The sequence below is a fragment of the Pelobates fuscus genome, chromosome 1, assembly GCF_036172605.1.
Source record: "Pelobates fuscus isolate aPelFus1 chromosome 1, aPelFus1.pri, whole genome shotgun sequence".
Lineage (NCBI taxonomy): Eukaryota > Metazoa > Chordata > Amphibia > Anura > Pelobatidae > Pelobates > Pelobates fuscus.
The window spans coordinates 64,857,870-64,878,963 of record NC_086317.1 but is presented as its reverse complement, the minus strand read 5'-3'; the positions used below and the strand labels follow the sequence as shown (position 1 = coordinate 64,878,963).

The 21,094-nt window shown below is 40.7% G+C and overlaps 1 protein-coding gene across 1 annotated transcript in view; it reads left to right on the top strand.

Moving 5' to 3' along the window:
* The window catches only part of CLTRN (collectrin, amino acid transport regulator), a 56,491-nt gene extending 40,916 nt beyond the window's left edge, over positions 1–15,575 (top strand). The window contains exons 5-6 of the mRNA XM_063449198.1: positions 1,931–2,125; positions 15,221–15,575. Coding sequence (XP_063305268.1) covers positions 1,931–2,125; positions 15,221–15,368 — 343 coding nt within the window. The 3' untranslated portion in view covers positions 15,369–15,575. The remainder of the gene's footprint in view (positions 1–1,930; positions 2,126–15,220) is intronic.
* The last annotated feature ends 5,519 nt before the right edge of the window (positions 15,576–21,094 follow it).

Here is a 21,094-nt window from a genome sequence, read left to right as displayed (position 1 = left end):
CAAATACAATAAGCTGTAGTTGTTCTGGTGACTATAGTGTCCCTTAAGACCAAAAAACTCTTTCGCATATGCTCGTTCGGCCTGGTCTGTGAGTGCACAGTATCACAGGAAGAAGCTGGAATGAAATAAGCTATGGGGAAGTGTAACGGATCACCTGGCACCCCGACTGGGTACCTCCATTGATGGATGCTCCTAGTGCTTCCTGAGGGCTCCAAACACACCAGCAGACACCAAAACCACTGTAGACTACTTCAGAGAGCAGAAACCAGAACAAGCTCTTACAATAGCTTAGCAGTGAATATAGCAAGGGCGTATGCAGAGCATAGCAATCCCTTTTAGCAGATTCCCCCAATAAGAGACGGCACTCCAAATTGAGGGTGAAGTAGAACTGAAGCTTTTAATCAAACACTCTGCTTTTATGCACATTTTACACACATCGTACTGCCCACAGGGTTTTGCAGAACAACCAATCAATACGTACAATACACTCAGACACTCCCACACAAAATTCTCCCCTCTGCCTGTGATATAATTACTGAACACAATGGTCTCAATTATCACAGGCAGGAAAATACACAGTTTTACACAATATTCATAACTCTAAAAGTATACATCACATTTCAGAATCAGCATACTCCAAATACAAACATACGTCAAAATCATACAAATTGGTCCAGTGGGTCAAATGTTAGTTGAAAGTCCCTTTGTGACCATCTGCAAGCATGGCTTGGTTGTGGTAAGCCAATTACCTCCAGCATACAGAAAATAGCTCTGTTCACAACAACAGTAAAAACACATAAAAATACATAATTCCTATTATACTTAACAGAACCCCCATATTCAATCTATCCCCAGATAGCTTGGATCTGAGCGCTCACTATATCCCAACAGCGCTCAGATACCACAACCACAGTTAAATCGCCATGGGGTTAAAAACATAGCAAGAGCTGATGAGAGACCGAGGAGGGGCAAAACAGCAAGTTCCAACTGGTCTGGCAGTGTGCCTGGGACAACGCCCTGCTGGAACAATAGACAGGAAACGGGGAGAGGAAGCGACACATCTTCCCATGGATTCAAATGGGCAGAAACAGTCTTTTAGAAGCCAATAAGCCCCAAATAGTCTTTTTAAATGGCAATGCACCCCTCCTCCAACAGCCAGCGCCAAAGGGCAGTTGGTCAAATAAAAATGCAGTGACAAAAGGCATTTTGTCACAGGAAGAATCCTATAGATTTGAGAGGCTAGAAAATTTGAGTAAATCGGCAAAACACTGCTCAGGAGTGCTGTTAAACAGCCCAAAAATTCACAGGATCACCAGGTAAAAGGACATAGTATACAAAAAAGGTCGGGAGAAACAATACAAAAGATAATCCATATCCCATGGCACAAAAATTCAAAAAACTCAAAAACTGAAAAAAAATTATTTGTCTTAAAGCAGTATATATGGGGATAGGACAGGAAGAAAAAGGAGGGGCAGGAGGGGGTGATTATACATTTTCTTTTAATAAGGTTACTGTCTAGGGGATGGCAGGAGGTACCTATTGTTGTGCTACCATGGACATGGTCAGAAATTATATATATATATATATATATATGTATATGTATATATATATATATATATATGTATATATATATTCCAAAGGAAAGGTGCACTCGCAGATCTTTTCAGCGTGATTTAAGTGTTTGTATAAAGTTTAACCCGATCGACGTTTCGACCCTAGTGGGTCTATCTTAAGATCTTGATGAAGACCCTCTAGGGTTGAAACATCGATTGGATTATATATAGTAGGCCCAAAGCAAGTTTTCTGGATTAAAATTCTACAATGGGTGAGTGCCAAGACATCTTTAATATATAAAAATTGTAAATATAGCATTCCTTCCAATAAAATGTATGCATATGTTTTATTATTTTCTTCTCTTTCTTGAGTACAGAAATGAAAGGAACAGGATAAACAGTGCATTTCTGCTGGATGATAAAACCTTGGAGTTTCTGGAAATTCCTCCTACGATGGCTTCCATTGTTAATAATAATAAAGAGTCATGGCTGATTGCATTTGGAGTCGTAGTAGGTCTTTTAGCAATTGCAGCCTTGCTCCTCTTAGGGTCAGGAATTCAAAATTACAGGAGGTAAGTCATGAATGAAGCTCACAGTATACAACATGAAGGTCTAAACCACACGTTCCTGTTCCACATAATTCCAAAAAGCTAAATCTTAACCAATTTTGGAAGGGACCCAAACGATGTACATGACAATAACTTAGAAACCTGTCGTTTATTTGAAATATTTGTTCAGTAACAAATTTTATAATTCAACTATAACACCAGTATACCATACAAAATCTATACAGGGAATACATCTCCTGTGCAAATTTCTTCTTTTACATTTTCCCTCTGAAAATAAATCATTGATAATTACATCCTTTTCTTGGTCTCTGGTTACTTCTGCATATTGTTTTTTTATGCTTTTTTTGTAGTTACAAATTTTACAAACAATTTTCTCTCTTTAAAAAGCTACAATAAAAGCTAAATACAGTGCAGTTAGCTAAAAAAAAAACACGGGTGCTTTCTACATCATTTAGTGTCAATAGCTAATTTTAATTGCATTCATATGATACAAAATTTGTATTGATTGTAAGTGCTCAAAATATCATAAACTGTTATTACAGTTAATCATTTATGAGCACACAAACTGCCGGTTACTGTGTTGTAAACTCATGAGATAGTCATTGTTCATGATCTTTCATTTTCTTATCTCGTGATTTCATAATAAGGACACTTATAGCTGATATAAAGTCCATCCACCCTCTTACAGCTAGATCAAGGTTCAAGGTAAAATACATAACTAAGCAGCATTTTTGGATTAGCAGATTTCTGTTCGCTGACCCATGTTTAAGTACTTCTCTTTTTTCACTATTTTTTTTTCAGCAAAAGGAATGTTTATTGGCAAAAATATTAAAATAAAACTATTAAAAAAAGAGAACAAATATTGTGATACCCACTACAATACTGAACATTTCATAATATATTTTTTTAAATGAATGTGCAAGAAATACACTTCAAATAGTCAAACAAAATTAAAGTTAAATGCAAATAATTGAAAAGTGACAAAGAAAGCCATCTGACTAAGTGATATCACCTGTTACTAATGCTCAATCCAAACACCCATATCTAATGTGAATAGAAAATGCAGTCTACAGAATAAAAATAGTAAAAGTTAAACCATGACCACTTCAGTGATTTAGCTGACATTTAATGTGGATAAGTGCAAATTAATGCATTTTGGACGTAAAAAAACAAGGGCAGAGTATAGAATATTTTATAGAGTCCGACCTCAACATCTGAGGAAAGGGATTTAGGGGTGATTATTTCTGAGGACTTAAAGGTAGGCAGACAATGTAATAGAGCAGCAGGAAATGCTAGCAGAATGCTTGGTTGTATAGGGAGAGGTATTAGCAGTAGAAAGAGGGAAGTGCTCATGCCATTGTACAGAACACTGGTGAGACCTCACTTGGAGTATTGTACGCAGTACTGGAGACAGTATCTCCAGAAGGATATTGATACTTTAGAGAGAGTTCAGAGAAGGGCTACTAAACTGGTTCATGGATTGCAAAACTTACAAGGAAGGGTTAAAGGAACTTAACATGGATAGCTTGTAGGAAAGACGAGACAGGGGTGATGTGATAGAAACATTTAAATACATAAAGGGAATCAACACAGTAAAGGAGGAGACTGTATTTAACCCCTTAAGGACCAAACTTCTGGAATAAAAGGGAATCATGACATGTCACACATGTCATGTGTCCTTAAGGGGTTAAAAGAAGAAAACCTACCACCATAAGAGGACATAGTCTTAAATTAGAGGGTTTTCAAAAAAAATATCAGGTAGTATTATTTTATTGAGAGGGTAGTGGATGCATGGAATAGCCTTCCAGCTGAAGTGGTAGAGGTTAACACAGTGAGGGAGTTTAAGTATGCGTGGGATAGGCATAAGGCTATCCTAGATATAAGATAAGGCCAGGGACTAATGAAAGTATTTAGAAATTTGGCAGACTAGATAGGCCAAATGGTTCTTATCTGCCGTCACATTCTATGTCATGGTGGTAGAAGTCAGTATGTGCAGTATTTCAGCTTAGAACTCAGGGCTGCCTATATGTTTCGCCTGCAAAAAGATAACAATCCACTCCCACCCACATTACACTCCCTCTGTTACCCTAAGTGAATTTAAAAACATGACCCCCTTCTCCACTCCCTCCCCTTCCCGCATGCACTCTGAGCTGGCAAAACTGACCTATCATATGTTTCTCCATAGTATCCATTAGGGCATTTTACACACAAAAGGTCCCCCGCACTAAAAGGGTTGGAGTAATTTTTTGGGGAGGGTATAACATATATTTCTTGAATTTTCTTGAGTGTTCTCAAAAATGCAGAAAAAGTAACTTGGAAAGCGTTTTTTTAAAGGGAGGAAGTGGTGGGTGAGAAATCTAAAGGCACATGAGATATAATATTTATTATTATTATTATTGCCATTTACCGTATATACTCGAGTATAAGCTGACCCGAATATAAGCCGAGGCCCCTAATTTTACCCCAAAAAACTGGGAAAACTTATTGACTCGAGTATAAGACTAGGGTGGGAAATGCAGCAGCTACTGGTAAATTTCTAAATAAAATTAGATCCTAAAAAAATATATTAATTGAATATTTATTTACAGTGTGTGTATAATGAATGCAGTGTGTGTATAATGAATGCAGTGTGTGTGTGTAATGAATGCAGTTTGTGTATGAATGCAGTGTGTGCGTATGAATGCAGCGTGTGCGTATGAGTGCAGCGTGTGCGTATGAGTGCAGTGTGTGTAGTAGTGCAGTGTGTGTGTATGAATGCACTGTGTGTGTATGAGTGCAGCGTGTGTGTATGAGTGCAGCGTGTGCGTATGAGTGCAGCGTGTGTGTATGAGTGCAGCGTGTGTAGTAGTGCAGTGTGTATAAGTGCAGTGTGTATGAGTGCAGTGTGTGTATGAGTGCAGTGTGTGTATGAGTGCAGTGTGTAGTAGTGCAGTGTGTGTGTGTATGAATGCACTGTGTGTGTATGAATGCACTGTGTGTATGAATGCAGCGTGTGTAGTAGTGCAGCGTGTGTAGTAGTGCAGTGTGTGTATGAATGCAGTGTGTATGAATGCAGTGTGTATGAATGCAGTGTGTATGAATGCAGTGTGTATGAGTGCAGTGTGTATGAATGCAGTGTGTATGAGTGCAGTGTGTATGAGTGCAGTGTGTATGAATGCAGTGTGTATGAGTGCAGTGTGTATGAATGCAGTGTGTATGAGTGCAGTGTGTATGAGTGCAGTGTGTATGAGTGCAGTGTGTATGAATGCAGTGTGTATGAGTGCAGTGTGTATGAGTGCAGTGTGTATGAGTGCAGTGTGTGTATGAGTGCAGTGTGTATGAGTGCAGTGTGTATGAATGCAGTGTGTATGAGTGCAGTGTGTATGAGTGCAGTGTGTGTATGAGTGCAGTGTGTGTATGAGTGCAGTGTGTATGAGTGCAGTGTGTATGAGTGCAGTGTGTATGAATGCAGTGTGTGTATGAATGCAGTGTGTGTATGAGTGCAGTGTGTGTATGAGTGCAGTGTGTGTAGTAGTGCAGTGTGTGTGTATGAATGCACTGTGTGTGTATGAATGCAGTGTGTGTATGAATGCAGTGTGTGTATGAGTGCAGCGTGTGTATGAGTGCAGCGTGTGTATGAGTGCAGCGTGTGTAGTAGTGCAGTGTGTATGAATGCAGTGTGTATGAGTGCAGTGTGTATGAGTGCAGTGTGTATGAATGCAGTGTGTATGAATGCAGTGTGTGTATGAGTGCAGTGTGTGTATGAGTGCAGTGTGTATGAGTGCAGTGTGTATGAGTGCAGTGTGTATGAGTGCAGTGTGTGTATGAATGCAGTGTGTGTATATGCAGTGTGTATGAATGCAGTGTGTATGAATGCAGTGTGTATGAGTGCAGTGTGTATGAGTGCAGTGTGTATGAGTGCAGTGTGTGTATGAATGTGAATGCAGTGTGTGTGTGTGTGTGTGTGTGTTGAAGAGCCTTGGTGGGGGGTGGGAAATTTTATTATTTTTGTAAAAAAATTATTTTAATTTTTTTTATTTATTATTTCTTATTATTTAATTTAATTAACTTTTTTATTTTATTATTATTATTATTATTTTTATTATTTATTATTCATTTAATTTTTTTTTTCGTCCCCCCTCCCTGCTTGATTCATGGCAGGGAGGGGGGCTCCTTCCCTGGTGGTCCAGCATTGGCAGTTCAGTGGGGGGAGAAGGGGGCTGTCAGAGCTGTACTTACCTTTCCTGCAGCTCCTGTCAGCTCTCTTCTCCTCCTCTGCGCCGTCCGTGCAGCTCTTCTGTCAGCTCCCAGTGTAAGTCTCGCGAGAGCCGCGGCTCTCGCGAGATTTACACTGGGAGCTGACCGAGGTGCTGAACGGACGGCGCAGAGGAGAAGGGAGCTGACAGGAGCTGCAGGAAAGGTAAGTACAGCTCTGACAGCCCCAGTCTGTATTATGGCAATGCAAATTGCCATAATACAGACTATTGACTCGAGTATAAGCCGAGTTGGGGTTTTTCAGCACAAAAAATGTGCTGAAAAACTCGGCTTATACTCGAGTATATACGGTATATAGCGCCAACAGATTCCGTAGCGCTTTACAATATTATGAGAGGGGATTTAACTATAAATAGGACAATTACAAATAAACTTACGGGAACAATAGGTTGAAGGGGACCCTGCTCAATCAAGCTTACATTCTATAGGAGGTGGGGTGTAAAACACATTAGGACAGGAATTTGCAGTCAAATAAGGTGGTCTTCCCTTTAGGAGAGGGCAAGAGACAGGTATGTGAGGTAGAGGTTTGTCTTGGAGGCCATAAGCTTTCATAAAGAGATGGGTTTTAAGGCACTTCTTAAAGGATTGAAGACTAGGGGAGAGTCTGATGGCGGTAGGCGGGCTATTCCATAGGAAGGAAGCCGCCCGCGAGAAGTCCTGCAAGTGTGAGTTGGCCGTACAGGTGCGGACAATGGACAGGAGGTGGTCACGGGCAGAGCGGAGAGACCGAGAAGGGACATACCTATGGATCTTTGAGGAGATATAAGAGGGGCTAGAGTTGTTCAGTGCTTTATAGGTGTGAGTTAGTACCTTGAATTGACTCCTATAGCATACAGGAAGCCAATGTAAGGACTGGCAGAGGGATGAGGTGTGAGAGAAACGACTAGAGAGGAAAATCAGACTAGCAGCAGCGTTCATTATGGACTGTAGGGGTGCAGTACGGCTTTTGGGAAGACCAATCAGGAGAGGGTTACAATAATCCATACGGGAAATTACTAGAGCATGGACAAGCTCCTTGGTAGCATCTGGTGCAAGAAAGGGGCGGATGCGAGCTATGTTTTTAAGGTGTAATCTACAGGGTTTGGCAACATGCTGGATGTGAGGCTCAAAGGTGAGACCAGAGTCAAGTATGACGCCAAGACAGCGCGCTTGCAAGGATGGACTTATGTGGGTATTAGTAGGCGGTCCAGTCATAACACAAACAAAACTGAACTCAGCGATTCAAACACAATTTCCAACTGAAAGAGCAGCATAAAACATAAATCTGTGCACTCGCGTCATCTGATCGCTCTAGCAAATCAGTAATAATTCCTATTATTGGTTGAATCTCGATTGATCTCATCTCTAGTGAAAAACATTTGTATGTGTAAACTCTTAATATATTGCATTCTGTTTCTACACAATTTATTGGAAAAAAATGTTATCCGAGAAATATATTCAAGTAATGATTGCATATGTAATAGGTCTATAAATATATTTGTCTCAGTAAATAGGTTACTTGAGATAACTCCATCTGCATTGATGCAATCAGATTAGTTTGGATTGTAAACTTGCATAATGCTGGGAAGTTATTTTCTGATGAAAATATAAATTTACCTTCTTGCCTTTTTGTAAAACAATTGTAAGACCTCACCTTAAAGGGACACAATAGTCACCAGAACAACTGCAGCTTATTGTATTTGTTCTGGTGAGTATAATCATTCCCTTCAGGCTATTTGCAGTAAACACAGGTTTACACTACAGCCTAGTGATAACCCCACTGGCCACTCCTCCGATGAGGTGCTTCCGGGGCTTTGCTGCACATTGTGCAGCACTGACATTCAGTGTATCCACCCTCTGCATGGAGACACTGAACTTTCCTCATAGAGATGCATTGGTTCAGTTTAATATATATGAGAAGATGCTAATTGGCCAGGGCTGTGTTTGACTTGTGCTGGCTCTGCCTCTAATCTTCCTTTTTGAACGTCTCAGCCAATCCAATGCTTTCCTATTGGGAAGCATTGTGATTGACTTTTGGTCAACACTTCTGAGGTCAGTCAAGCAGGCAGATCAGGGGCAGAGCCAGCAGCAGATTGGAATAAAAGTAAAATTTGACTATATTTAAGGGGGTGAGAGGTGGGGCCATGAGGGCTAAATTGTGTTTTTAACATTATAGGGTCAGGAATACATGTTTGTGTTCCTGACCCTATAGTGTTTTTTTAAATGTGGAATACAATTTTAAAATGAGGGTTAATGATGTTTTCTGGTTAGGGAGAGTGCAGGGGTAAGGTTAGGGCAGTTATACAGTTAGCTTTGTTGTAAGTATATTGATAGGTGTAGGATTGCTATAGCCTTGGTGGGGGAGGTTGGTATAGAGTTAGCATCCATTACCAAAAATTAATGTAGTTCCTAGACATTTCAGTTATTTAATAATAAAGACTGACATGTAAATCTATTTGGATTTCATTCATTTTAGTTGCACTGGATGTGTAAAAATGATTTTAAGCAGAAATTTGGATTTTATTCACACTTATTGTTGCGTTAGGTATACCTACAGGGGATCATTACCGGGTTAAAGAGTTTTGTAAAAAAATTTAAACAATGTCTGGATGCTGTAGCGGAGCTCCTATACTCCGCCTATTTCCCCTCATAGCTGGAAGAAGCGCTGGTTAGTGTTATAGCTCTTCTCCCCTCCCCCCTAACCCCCCCCCCCCCAGTAACTAGACGCCACATAGTTCATAGCAATTGTTCCTTTCAGTCTGTTGTACCTCCTCTAAAATAGCTCTCTCCTGGCGGGTCTAAAAAAAAGTGGGGTTAAACCGACTTATAATGTGGCTGTGAAATGCGAGTAGGCGCGGCCAAGACAGAGTTTCATAAGTTTTACTACCAAGTCCTCGCGGATGTCCTAGGTGCTGGGGGTTACAGGATACCTTATTCAGGAGGGTTGAGCACGAGCCGTGTAATCCTGGTTCATGTTTTACGCTCGTTCGTGCCCAACGCCATATTGCGGGACTACCAGCGCACTTTGCTAGGCGACATTGGAAGCTCGGGACCAGTTGCTGTGTGTAATGTCAAGTTACTATGCAAGTTCTACCTTATTTTTACATGTAGGAGTACAAGAGGGAAATGTAACAGATATGCTAGTGCAGGTGTAATGTGTTTAGTTACTCTTTAAGATGGTCAAGGAGACCCATTGTGTTGAACGATCTGTTTTTTGCCAGAAATGGAATCTGCTAGAGGTTTCTGGAGGTTTAGCTACGTCATCCTAGGTGGGGCAGGGGTTAGTATGGGTCTGAAGGCTATATTAATCTATTTCCTCCACATTCCTTTGTTCCCTGTCTCACATTCCCCCACTGTAATTACTGTACCTGGATACTCCTCCCTGTATTATGTAAATTAGTGTGTCTTGTCTGTAAATGTAGAAAATCTGTGTGCTCATACAATAAAGTGCCTGTTTGCTGGCGTTCGCCTTTACGTCAGAAGAAACTTGCTTGTCTCTTTCTTTGTTGTAGCTATCTACCGTCTGCTATAATGCAATCAATTATAGGAGAATTGCAATCAGTTTTTAGTTTGATATAATATCCTGTTATACCCAGAGAAACTCTGCAGTGTATCCTGCTTTGCCAAGGAATTAGCGACTCAACAAGTAGAGTCCTAGCGCTCAGGGTAGAAGTTCCCAGGCGGGCTAGCGGAAGTTACAGGATAAAGTACTGGCTAATGCAAAGAATCCCGCTGGCAATAATAGTCCGGGACTGGTCCACCTTCAGGGCCAGAGACGCTGTACCATCACAGTACTGTTGGATATACAGCAGAAACAGGGTCTGTGAAAGTCTGAATGTTGATGGACTTTTTGCAAAGATAGTTGCTATGTAACTACTTTTGGCATCAAAGTGAAAAAAGCATTGGAGTCCCTTGAGAATGTCTCGAATCATATTAGAATTTTTTTTTTTTTATAACGTGTTATATGTAAAGTCTAGTGTAACGTTATAAACAATTAGCAAATAACCTTGAAAATCAATGACATTTCCCTGCTGATTGGTCCACGTAATACTTTTTGAAGTAAAAACACTCATCATATGTCCTCATAAATTTCTTCAGTTTGAATGTAAATGTAAACCAACAGTCCAATAGAATTCAAGATAACTCATGCTCGAAAATGCGGCAGGATAGCAATGTTAGTAAAAGTCACTGTTGTCTGTTCTTCGTGTGTTGCTCTCCATCTTGCTCTGCAGCCATTTTGCCAAAGAGATCTTTAAATGTGTGCAATTCCCTCACTTCTACCTTCTGCTGTTGAACAAATGTGTGTGAGGTATGAAAAATACAATTAAAATAACACTCTATTAAAAAACAATTTTGCAGATATACAAGCAGGGAATACATTCATGTAATTAAATTTGCACCTTTTATATGCTATACTGGAAGCCCTCTATATTTTCCCTAGCACAGACTTTCTCATCTGTGCTAGTTAATGCCCGATTAGAGGCTTCTCAGTGAGAAGCCTTGCAGGCATATGGATTCACTATCCAGTCCAATCAAATACTTCTTAATTACGGCCCATTGAGAAGTATTTCAAAGTCAAGTGCTCTGGGCAAGCACCTGCCTCGGAATTTGGCTCTAAGTAAGCATCTAGGAGGAAGACACTTGCCAGCTGTCTGACAGTCAGATAAGGGTAAAAAGGTTATTTTATTGACGTGTCAATTTCTTTTGAAAGTTTTTATTTATGTTGTGTAGTGATATATACATAGATTTCGAGTTATAGTAGGATGTTGGGCAATATTGCATCAGCAATACAGGAAAGTGTGCAGCGCTTGTGATAGGTACACAGAAATATATTTTAGTGGTATATCCACCCAAGATATATGTATAGAATACGGATAAATACCTTAATACAATGAGTATCTATAGAAATAGATCCTATACATAAAAAACAGAAGAAATCATAGCATAATACTGCAATATAAAGTGGATCTAATATAGCAGTCTTTATGGTCCCACTCACATGGGTTGGAGCCTGTTAATGGATAAACTGGCTCAGGTATAATCGCTTAGGGAGGAATTTCCACTGAAGTCCACAAGGCTGGAGCTTGATCCTCAGAATATGAGAGGCATTTGCTGTCAGTGATATAGCTTCAGCCAGAAAACCGCACACAGCTTGTGCAGCTGAGCCAAACTTGGATCTGGCAGGACTCAAGGATTGGAGGCACGTGTGGCATCTTAGAGAGAATGTTGCACCAGACTAAGTGTGCTTAGACTCTGAGAGGGTCTCAGTTGTTCCAGCAGTAAGTTGTGGAAGCCAAGTAGTAAGTGCCAGGATAAGCCTCACTGGCGGGGGTGGGGAGATAATTGGCAGTCTGTGCTGCATTTTCTGTCTCCAGGGAGAGCACTGGTGGAGAGATCAGCCAACCTCTCCCTCACCTGTTCTGTTAGGTAAGCCTCGGGAATTATGTGTAAACAAAAAGACCACCCAGGTGCAGCAGTATATTAGGGATAAAGATTAATTACTTCCCTTTAAATTTAGGCTGTAACAAAGGATTCCTCAAACCCTCACAAGCAAATACACAAAACAAGATACACCTAGAAAAACACAAAAGCAGAGAACATTCATAGGGAAACACCGTTTAGTAGAAGTGTCCCTACTGTAAATATTGCACTCACAGAATAAAGGAGTAATTCAAGCCCATCAAGGTTTCTTTAGATCTTGCAATGAAATTCCTCAAGGGTACATGCAAAAAGAATTTCATTAGGCATGTGCATGGGGAAAATTTTCGGTTCGGCATTCCGAAATTCGGAATTTTCGCAATTCGGGACTTCAACACTTCAGAACTTCGGCAACTTCGGAACTTCAGCACTTCGGAACTTCAGCACTTCGGAACTTCAGCACTTCGGAACTTCAGCACTTCGGAACTTCAGCACTTCGGAACTTCAGCACTTTGGAACTTCAGCACTTTGGAACTAAGGCACTTCGGAACTAAGGCACTTCGGCAGTTTGGAATTTTGGGACTTCAGCACTTCGGGACTTATATTGCAGCCGCTTAGTAGATAACTCCCTAATTCCCACGGTATTAGGGAGTTATCTACCAAAAGGCTGAAAGACCTAAATTGGTCTTTCAGACAAATTTACTAATACTAAGTAAAAATGACTTAGTATTAGTAAATTTTGCCCCTACTCGCTATACCGCGAGTAGGGGCATGTCTAGTAAACAGTGAGCAGCCTGTGGCTGCTCACTGTTTAAAAAAAAAAAAAAATAGCCCCCCCCCCCCCCGGCGGGTGGGGGCCCTAAAGTAAAATTATGGCCCACCCCTGAGCGGCAGGTGGGGGCCCTAAATTGGTATAAGGGGGGGACCTAATGTCCTCCCCCCTGTCCCCCACCCCTGAGCGGTGGGTGGGGGCCCTAAATACCAATGGGGGGACCTATTGTCCTCCCCCCACCCCCACCCCTGAGCAGCGGGTGGGGGCCCTAAAAAAATGTCCCCCCAGGTGACTAGGGGTCCCCAAACCCCTAGTCACCCCCTCCCCCCAAAAAAAGTTATCCCCCTACCTACCCCCCTCACCCTAAAAATAATGAGGGGGGGGGGATCTTTAACTAAGAACCTGTAAAAAAAAATAACTTACCATTCGATGTTTTCTTAAAAAACCATAATAACCGACGCAATAAAAAAAATAAAAATAATAATAATCCTTCTGGCTCCGCGCAGACTGAGATCTGCAGGGCGGGGGGAGGCTTATAAAGCCTTGCCCCGCCCTGCAATTAGGCTCAGAGCACTATGGTGGGTTTAAGCCAAGTCTCTACATTTACCTGTCACAGCACTCTGATTGGTTGGTTTGAAATCCACCAATCAGAGTGCTCTGTGTCATTTTACACAGCGTGGGAAAGTTCTTTGGAATTTTCCCACGCTGTGTAATTTGACTCATAACTCTCTGATTGGTGGATTAAGTAACCAATAAGAAAATCAGATCCCCTTTATACTCCAATAAAAGTATTTATCAAAAGTTAAAATCCTAAGCTTGTGCTGGATCATGTTCTTATTAAGAAAATACCATTGCACTGTACAGTTTCCTCCTTGATAACCTTTCCACTAAAAACGTTTGTTTGAGCACAGAGCAGAGATTACTTTTACCAAATGTCGTATTCTTGTAGGTATCAATTTTGGCGATTGTTTATGGCAGTATTAAGCAACATTAAGCTGCATGATATGGACAAGCACTACACTAATAAAGGCTGAAGGATTACAAAGTGTTAGATATATTTAAAATAAATGTATTCGTACCAAAAAATGAAATAAAGTTTAAATTTGCTCATGTCTGAGTGTCATACCATCATCAAAATAAAAATAATACTAGAATATGTATTGGTAAACTAAATACAATTCTGCACAAAAAACATTTTCAACAAAATAGTAATATTACAATTAAGATAATGTGTTTGCCAAGATGAGTCTCAATACTATTTATACATATGGGAGAGTAACAGAATAATTAATTAACTTGTGAATTGTTTTGAGAATTCAAAAGAAATTTAATTTTTCAGGCCATAGAAATCACTTTGGATTTCCAACAGTTTAGTGAATACACATTCTGTGTTGTTAAAAAAAAATAATAATGAGAATAATAATAATAGTTTTAAAGTGGCTCTGTCACCATCCAACCCCACCGCTCCCTCAAAAAGAAAATATTCCATAAAGATAAAATCTTTATGAAACACTCACATTGACTGTGCTGTAATTTTACTGTAATGTAAACATAGTCAAAATATACAATATAAGATTCTCCATTGGCCCTGGCACACAGCCAGAGAGGTGCATCAGATTCTGGGGAAGTCCCAAAACCACAACATTTACAAAAACGAAATATTGTTAGGGGAACCATGAATACGCAAGCTCTAAAGAATAGTCAAAAAGGTTTATGCTTTAACCCCTTAAGGACACATGACATGTGTGACATGTCATGATTGCCTTTTATTCCAGAAGTTTGGTCCTTAAGGGGTTAAAGTTTAATTTATTTACAAAAGGGTAATCAGGATACATACATACTCCCAGGGGAAAAAAGCTAACTTTGTTGTGTATTTTGCAAAATAATTCCAAACCGTAGCAACTATAGGTAGCGTATACAGAAAAGTTTAAAAACTGTGGTTTTGGAAATCCTCCCAAACCCTGTTGTATAGATGAATAAAAACAACAAATAGTAAGGAAAGTATTTGTAACAAAAACAGAAAAAGAACAAAAAAAACGTGTTGCGGGAGAACCTCAAAAACCTAAATTAATAAATAAATAAATAAAAAGTGCTAAATATATTATGTTTCCTTTCTCAGACCTTATTCCTGGGACTTCAGAGATAAAGGTTCAATAACATTATGATACGACGCCCATTTATTTATTTATCTATTTATTTATTTATAAAATAAGTACAATTCAAGTGACAGTAGTTAAGCTCAGCCTAAGTATACAGGTATCAATTAGCATCCATCCCATCTAGCAGATAGAGCATAGTCCAATCAGCAAATCCACTGATAGCAGCAGCAAAAAGAGGCCAACATTGGCAAAAGAAATAAAAAATGACAAAAGAAAAACACTCTCAGAGCCACTGAACCGCTTTCAGGAAAAAAACATCCAAAAAAGGCCATTTAATATTGTTTAAATACTGTGAGTATCTTCAGTACATAAAGTGCATGGGTTATTCTGATCCTATACTAGGGCTGCTTGCAAACTGATTCATGATAGGCAGCATGGTTGTATAGAATTGATGTCCTCTTGGTTCCTGGGAAGGCTGGCAGGCTGACAGAGCTGCTTTAAATTTAACACTAACACGTACTTCACAAGAATTAAAAAATTACTAATATTACGTTTTACGTGTTCTATGTTGAATAGAAGGAAGACAGTACAGGAAAACCTGGACGAGATCACAGAATATCAAGACCAAACGACGTCTGGAACAACAAACGAATATGTACTTGCCAGCAGTAACCGTGCTTTTACAGATGATGAGACTTGTGAAGATGTGCTCACACAGTTCTAAACGTTTGTAAGAAGAACAGTTGGTAGAGAACTCAAAATGAGGTTAAAAATGTGACTGTCAAAGCTGTTAATGCATCTACTTGGTTATGAGTACATCAGAATACCATCAGGAAAAGCCAGCATGTAAATTGAATAATAGGGATTTACGTAAAAAATATATATATATTTTTGTATTGCTTGTACTCCAAACTGGTTTATAAATTGTATTGAAATAAACTGTAACTTGTGTTTTTGTTGCTCACCTTAGCTAATGACTTTAGACTTTATTGAAAACCTTGAAAATGCAGTCTAAACACCATGTCAGAATTGCTAATTGTTTATTAGTAATATCAATTTCATCATGTCACACATTTAGCCAATCTATGACATTTGGACAGATGAAAATATTATGAGCAATTTCAGGAAGCAGGAGCAGGGCTACGGGTGTCTTATCAAAGCTTGTTACCCTACCATCTTTTTATAATACCGGTTTCTCTTCTATGAGGAACACGAAGAAATCAACTGCAGACTTCGAGACATCTAGATTGGACTTCACGATATACACATTGTTGCTTGTCAACGTCAGTAATTTATAGTGTTCAACTCTGTTATAACAAAAATAACCTAATTTCCCACAATTTACCCCGCTTTAAGGGAGAAAAAAGAAAGGAGAGAAGGAGGGGAGTCACTCTATCTAAATCCTGATTGGGCTTGACCCAAAAGATGCTTATGAGACTTAAAGAAATAATTGAACATATAATCCAGAGCGAAAAAGGATTCAGGGAACGAGAAAATGAAAATAATTTAAAATAACTTGTTTGGCATAAAAAAAGAGTAAGCCTACATAGGTTACTATACTAATGTGTTATAAAATATATATTATATTCAAATTCTGGCAAATGACCATCAGTTCCTCTTTTTGATGCTAATAAAGTTATTTCATATTATTTTTATTTACACCTTGTTCCCTGAAACCTTTTAGCTGTCTGGACTTTATGTTCAGTTCTTTAAACTCTACCAGATTGATCAGTATTTCTTCAGACCCGAGGAAGTGAGGAAAGTTCTCGTAAGCTTGTCTTTTAAATACTATGTTAGTCCAATAACAATGCATACTGCAATACTCTGGTTATTTTAGCATCTTGTCTACTAGACTAATATGGCTAATTCAATATACAAGAAACAAAGGTAGGCCAGGAAAGACAGACAAGATTAAGTGATGTATGGTGGAGCGGAGGCACATCACAGTGAGAAATGGAGAAAAGCACAGGGCCTGGGAAGATATAAACAGTTGGTAGAGAACTCAAAATGAGGTTAAAAATGTGAATGTCAAAGCTGTTAATGCATCTACTTGGTTATGAGTACATCAGAATACCATCAGGAAAAGCCAGCATGTAAATTGAATAATAGGGATTTACGTAAAAAATATATTTATATTTTTGTATTGCTTGTACTTCAAGGAAATACAAAGGACCGGAGAACCTGGGCATAGAACATGGGTTTAGGTGGCACTTTGGAGATAGACAGGGTGTAGGTGGACATGGGGAGAGCTAAAGTATAAGGGACAAACGAAGAGGCATAAGGAGTACTGTGAGAAAACAGGTGTAGGGGAGCATGAAGATAGACACAGGGTAGAAGGCATAAGGAGGAGCCTAGGGTTTGAGGAACATATGGAGTGATATAATATGTAGGAATGCATTGTCAAATGGTGACAGACATGGATAGGACACATGAGAAGATATACGAGTAAGGGGCACAAGCCCAAAAGGTAAGGGCGAACGTGTAGTAAATCCATACAGCGATCCATGATTTCTGATGGCAACCCTACCAACTATTGCTATCCTTTATAATGTTTTTAACGTTAATATAGAACTTTCCTCCAGTTTTTGTTTTCACTTTAGTTTTTTTTGTTTTGTCGCTTGTTAATGGCAGCTGGGAATAAGGCTATCAACGGGTATCAGTTCTTTTTTCAAACATGTTGCTTCTTTAGTGTAGTGGTTATGATGCTAGGAGTAGTACTGTGGCCCGGGTATCTGGTAATGTGGCAAACTATTAAGCAATAGTTTTTCCCCATTACCTAGGTCCCCACCATGCTCTAATGCTCTCTGATGGCCCAGTGACATTCTTATAGTTTCTGCAGAGCAACAGAAGCTGGGCGCCAAAGCCATTGCACATCATTGGCTAAAAGCGTCAGCTGATAGCTCTCAGCCAATGATTGACATTCTCTGCTACGAAAGTTGCACAGATTGTCATTAGTCAACCCTGGACCGCTAGTTCTAAGGCTGGCTGATGACACCCCAGTTGTGGAGTAACTCCTCTGTCAGTATTGGGGTTAAACACCCTATATGCAGCCTTTCACAAAGCAAAATGCTGCATGTACAGACTCTAGAACCTGCTCATTTGAGCAGGGTCCTCTTCAACCTATCATTCCTGTAAGTTTTCTTGTAATTGTCCTATTTATAGTTAAATCCCCCCTCTCATAAAATTGTAAAGCACTGCGGAATCTGTTGGCGCTATATATAAATGGCAATACTACTACTACTACTAATAATAATAATAATAGTCATGGTGCTTGGAGTAACCCTTTAACTGATATTAAATAGCATTATCTGAGAATGTGCCTACCTTGGGGAAAATAAAATAAAATCCATTGAATAGTAACTGAAGTTTAATAAGTACTCAGAGCATTAAGCATTCTGTTCCAGTCAGCAAAACCAGCCTTTGCCCCTAGCAACACATTAGCAACACGGTGACAGTTTTCTGTGTTGATTCACTTTTAATTGTTTTAACCACAGGGTAGGACTAAACGTTACCTGGGCTAATGCATAACTTTTAGTTATTTGAGTTGTGCATGATTAACAAATATTTACATTACATATACTAATATTTTGAAAAAGGTTTTTTTTGTACTTGCGGTTGGGTTGGGCAAAATTTTATATAACAACTGAAAGGTCAATACAATTAGAACTTGAAGTGGAAACGAAGTTACTCAGTATCTATTATAGGTTGATAAGAGGACACAGCAGGTGCACAACACGTAGAATGCAAATGATGAATGCAAATGTACACATCTACTTTCAGACATAGTTTTGGGATGTCAGTGTAGTGCAGTGATGGGGAACCTGTGGCACGCCGGGCCCCCTCTGTGGGCACGCGGCCATAGGTTCGCCATCAATGCAGAGTAGGCACCTGCCTGCCAAAACGGCAGGCGCCTACTCTGCTTTCTTGTCAGCAGGACCGGAAGCAGGAGGGAGGCATCTAGGAAGCAGCTCTTCTGTCCTCCCGCGAGCTGTGTGGAGCGTTGCCGCACGTTACCATGGCAACACTCCACACAGCATCGCGCGGGAGCACAGGAGAGCTGCAGGACCTGTCCTCCTGTCCTACATACTTACCACCACCGGACCACCAAAGGTAAGAAGAAGGGAGGGGGGATACTGATTCAACATGCTTTTTTAATGTATCTTCAACCCTACCCCCCCAACACAGCACCCCTGCCCCCCCACAACACAGCACCCCAACCCCCCACAACACAGCACCCCAACCCCCCCCACACACAGCACCCCAACCCCCCCACACACACAGCACCCCTCCCCCACACACAGCACCCCAACCCCCCACAACACAGCACCCCAACCCCCACACACAAAGCACCCCAACCCCCCCACACATACAGCACCCCAACCCCCCCACACACAGCACCCCAACCCCCACACACACAGCACCCCTCCCCCCACACACAGCACTCCTACCCCCCCCACACACAGCACCCTTACCCCCCACACACAGCACCCCACACCCTTACCCTGCCACACACACAGCACCCCTACCCCTGCCACACACACAGCACCCCTACCCCCCACACACACAGCACCCTTACCCCACACACATAGCAGCCCTACCCCCCATACACAGCATCTCTACCCCCCACACACAGCACCGCCAGCCCCCCACACACACAGCACCCCTCACACACACAGCACCCCTCACACACACAGCCCCCTCTATTCAGCAGTCTTTATGTATTCAGCAGTGTGTGTGTGTATTCAGCTGACTGCGTGTGTATTCAGCAGACTGCGTGTGTATTCAGCAGACTGTGTGTGTATATATTCAGCAGTGTATGTATTCAGCAGTGTGTGTGTGTATTCAGCGGACTGTGTGTGTATTTAGCAGTCTGTCTGTGTCGGTGTGTGTATGTATTCAGCAGTCTCTGTGTGTATGTATTGCATTTGTTCAAGATACTAATAAATATAAGCTTAATTTTATCTATTTATAGCATTATTTAAAATTCATATCATTGAACTCTCTGTTGTGTTCTCCTTTTAAAACAAAAGATGTTAACTAGTTCGGACAACTGTACGAGTTGTTTTTTCTAAACTTAAACCTTAGTATTCAGGTTTAATTGCTGTTGGCACTTTGAGGAAAAAAAAGTTGGCATGTATTGCGATTTAGGCACTCGGGCTCAAAAAGGTTCGCCATCAGTGGTGTAGTGATTCATGAATATGATTTAGATTTCAGGAGGACTTCACATGGCCAGCTAATTTCCCAGATTTCTTCGCGATATTAACCTTAAAGGGCTACTCCTTCCACCTTGACAATCTCTGTTTTTAGAAGTGGTCATGGCAGTGGCTACTGTAAGAACAAAGATACCTGCAGCAACACATATGGATCATTGAGTCAGTATGTACAGAGTTTCTGCTTGAAACACTGCTCATATTGAGATATTTACACTTGTGTGCAAGGGGCTAGAAACACTCCCGGCACACGTGACTGTGGTAGCACGGAACTCAAAATGGTGATTGTGTGCAAAGTTTACATCTGTTGCCAGCAATTAAGAATTACAATTTTTCAATAACTTTGTATTCAGCCATTTGTGAAGTAACACTTCACACACCATACCCTTACCACTTATTGGAGTGGTTATAGTGTCAGGAGCTTCCTGTTTCCCCCACAATCTAAATAGTCTAACTGTTTTTGAACAGTTTGACTTCATACCTGATGGATGCGGCCAGGGCCAGATTAAGAGCCTAGTGGGCCTGGTGCTGACAATTATGATGGGGCCTAATTACAGAATCTTATCGACCAAAAACACTAAAACAGTCATACCTCCCAAGCTTCATGTATCTGATGGAGATGGTGTTGGAGGGAAACTCAAAGGATGCAGCTATACGAAAACACATACTCTATGCTAATCTCTTTATCTAATTTATGCTTTTATCTTTCAAGTAAATCCATACCCCCTAACCAGTGGCGTACACATAACCCATGGGGCCCCGGTGTGAAAATTGATCCCTGCGACCGCGGTATGTACGCCAGTGCATGCAGATGCACACACACTTAAAGGACCACTACAGACACCCAGATCACATTCAAAGAAACTGCTATGTTTCACTGAGGGTTAATCCAGCCTCTAGTGGCTGTCTCACTGACAGCCGCTAGAGGCGCTTCCGCGATTCTAAGACATTGAACGGCCATAGGAAAGCATTGAGTAATGCTTTCCTATGGGTGGTTTGAATGCGTGCGCGGCTCTTGCCGTGCATGCGCATTCGGAGCTGAGAGGTGGAGGGATCCCCAGCGCCATGGGAGTCCGGCTCTGGAGAAAGGTTAAGTGCTGAAGAGACACACACACACTCTCACGAACAGTCGCATACACACTAGCTAACAGACACACACATTTACTGACAGAGACACACTCAGCGACAGACATATATACACACTCACTTACAAAACATACACTCTCACTGACAAACACAG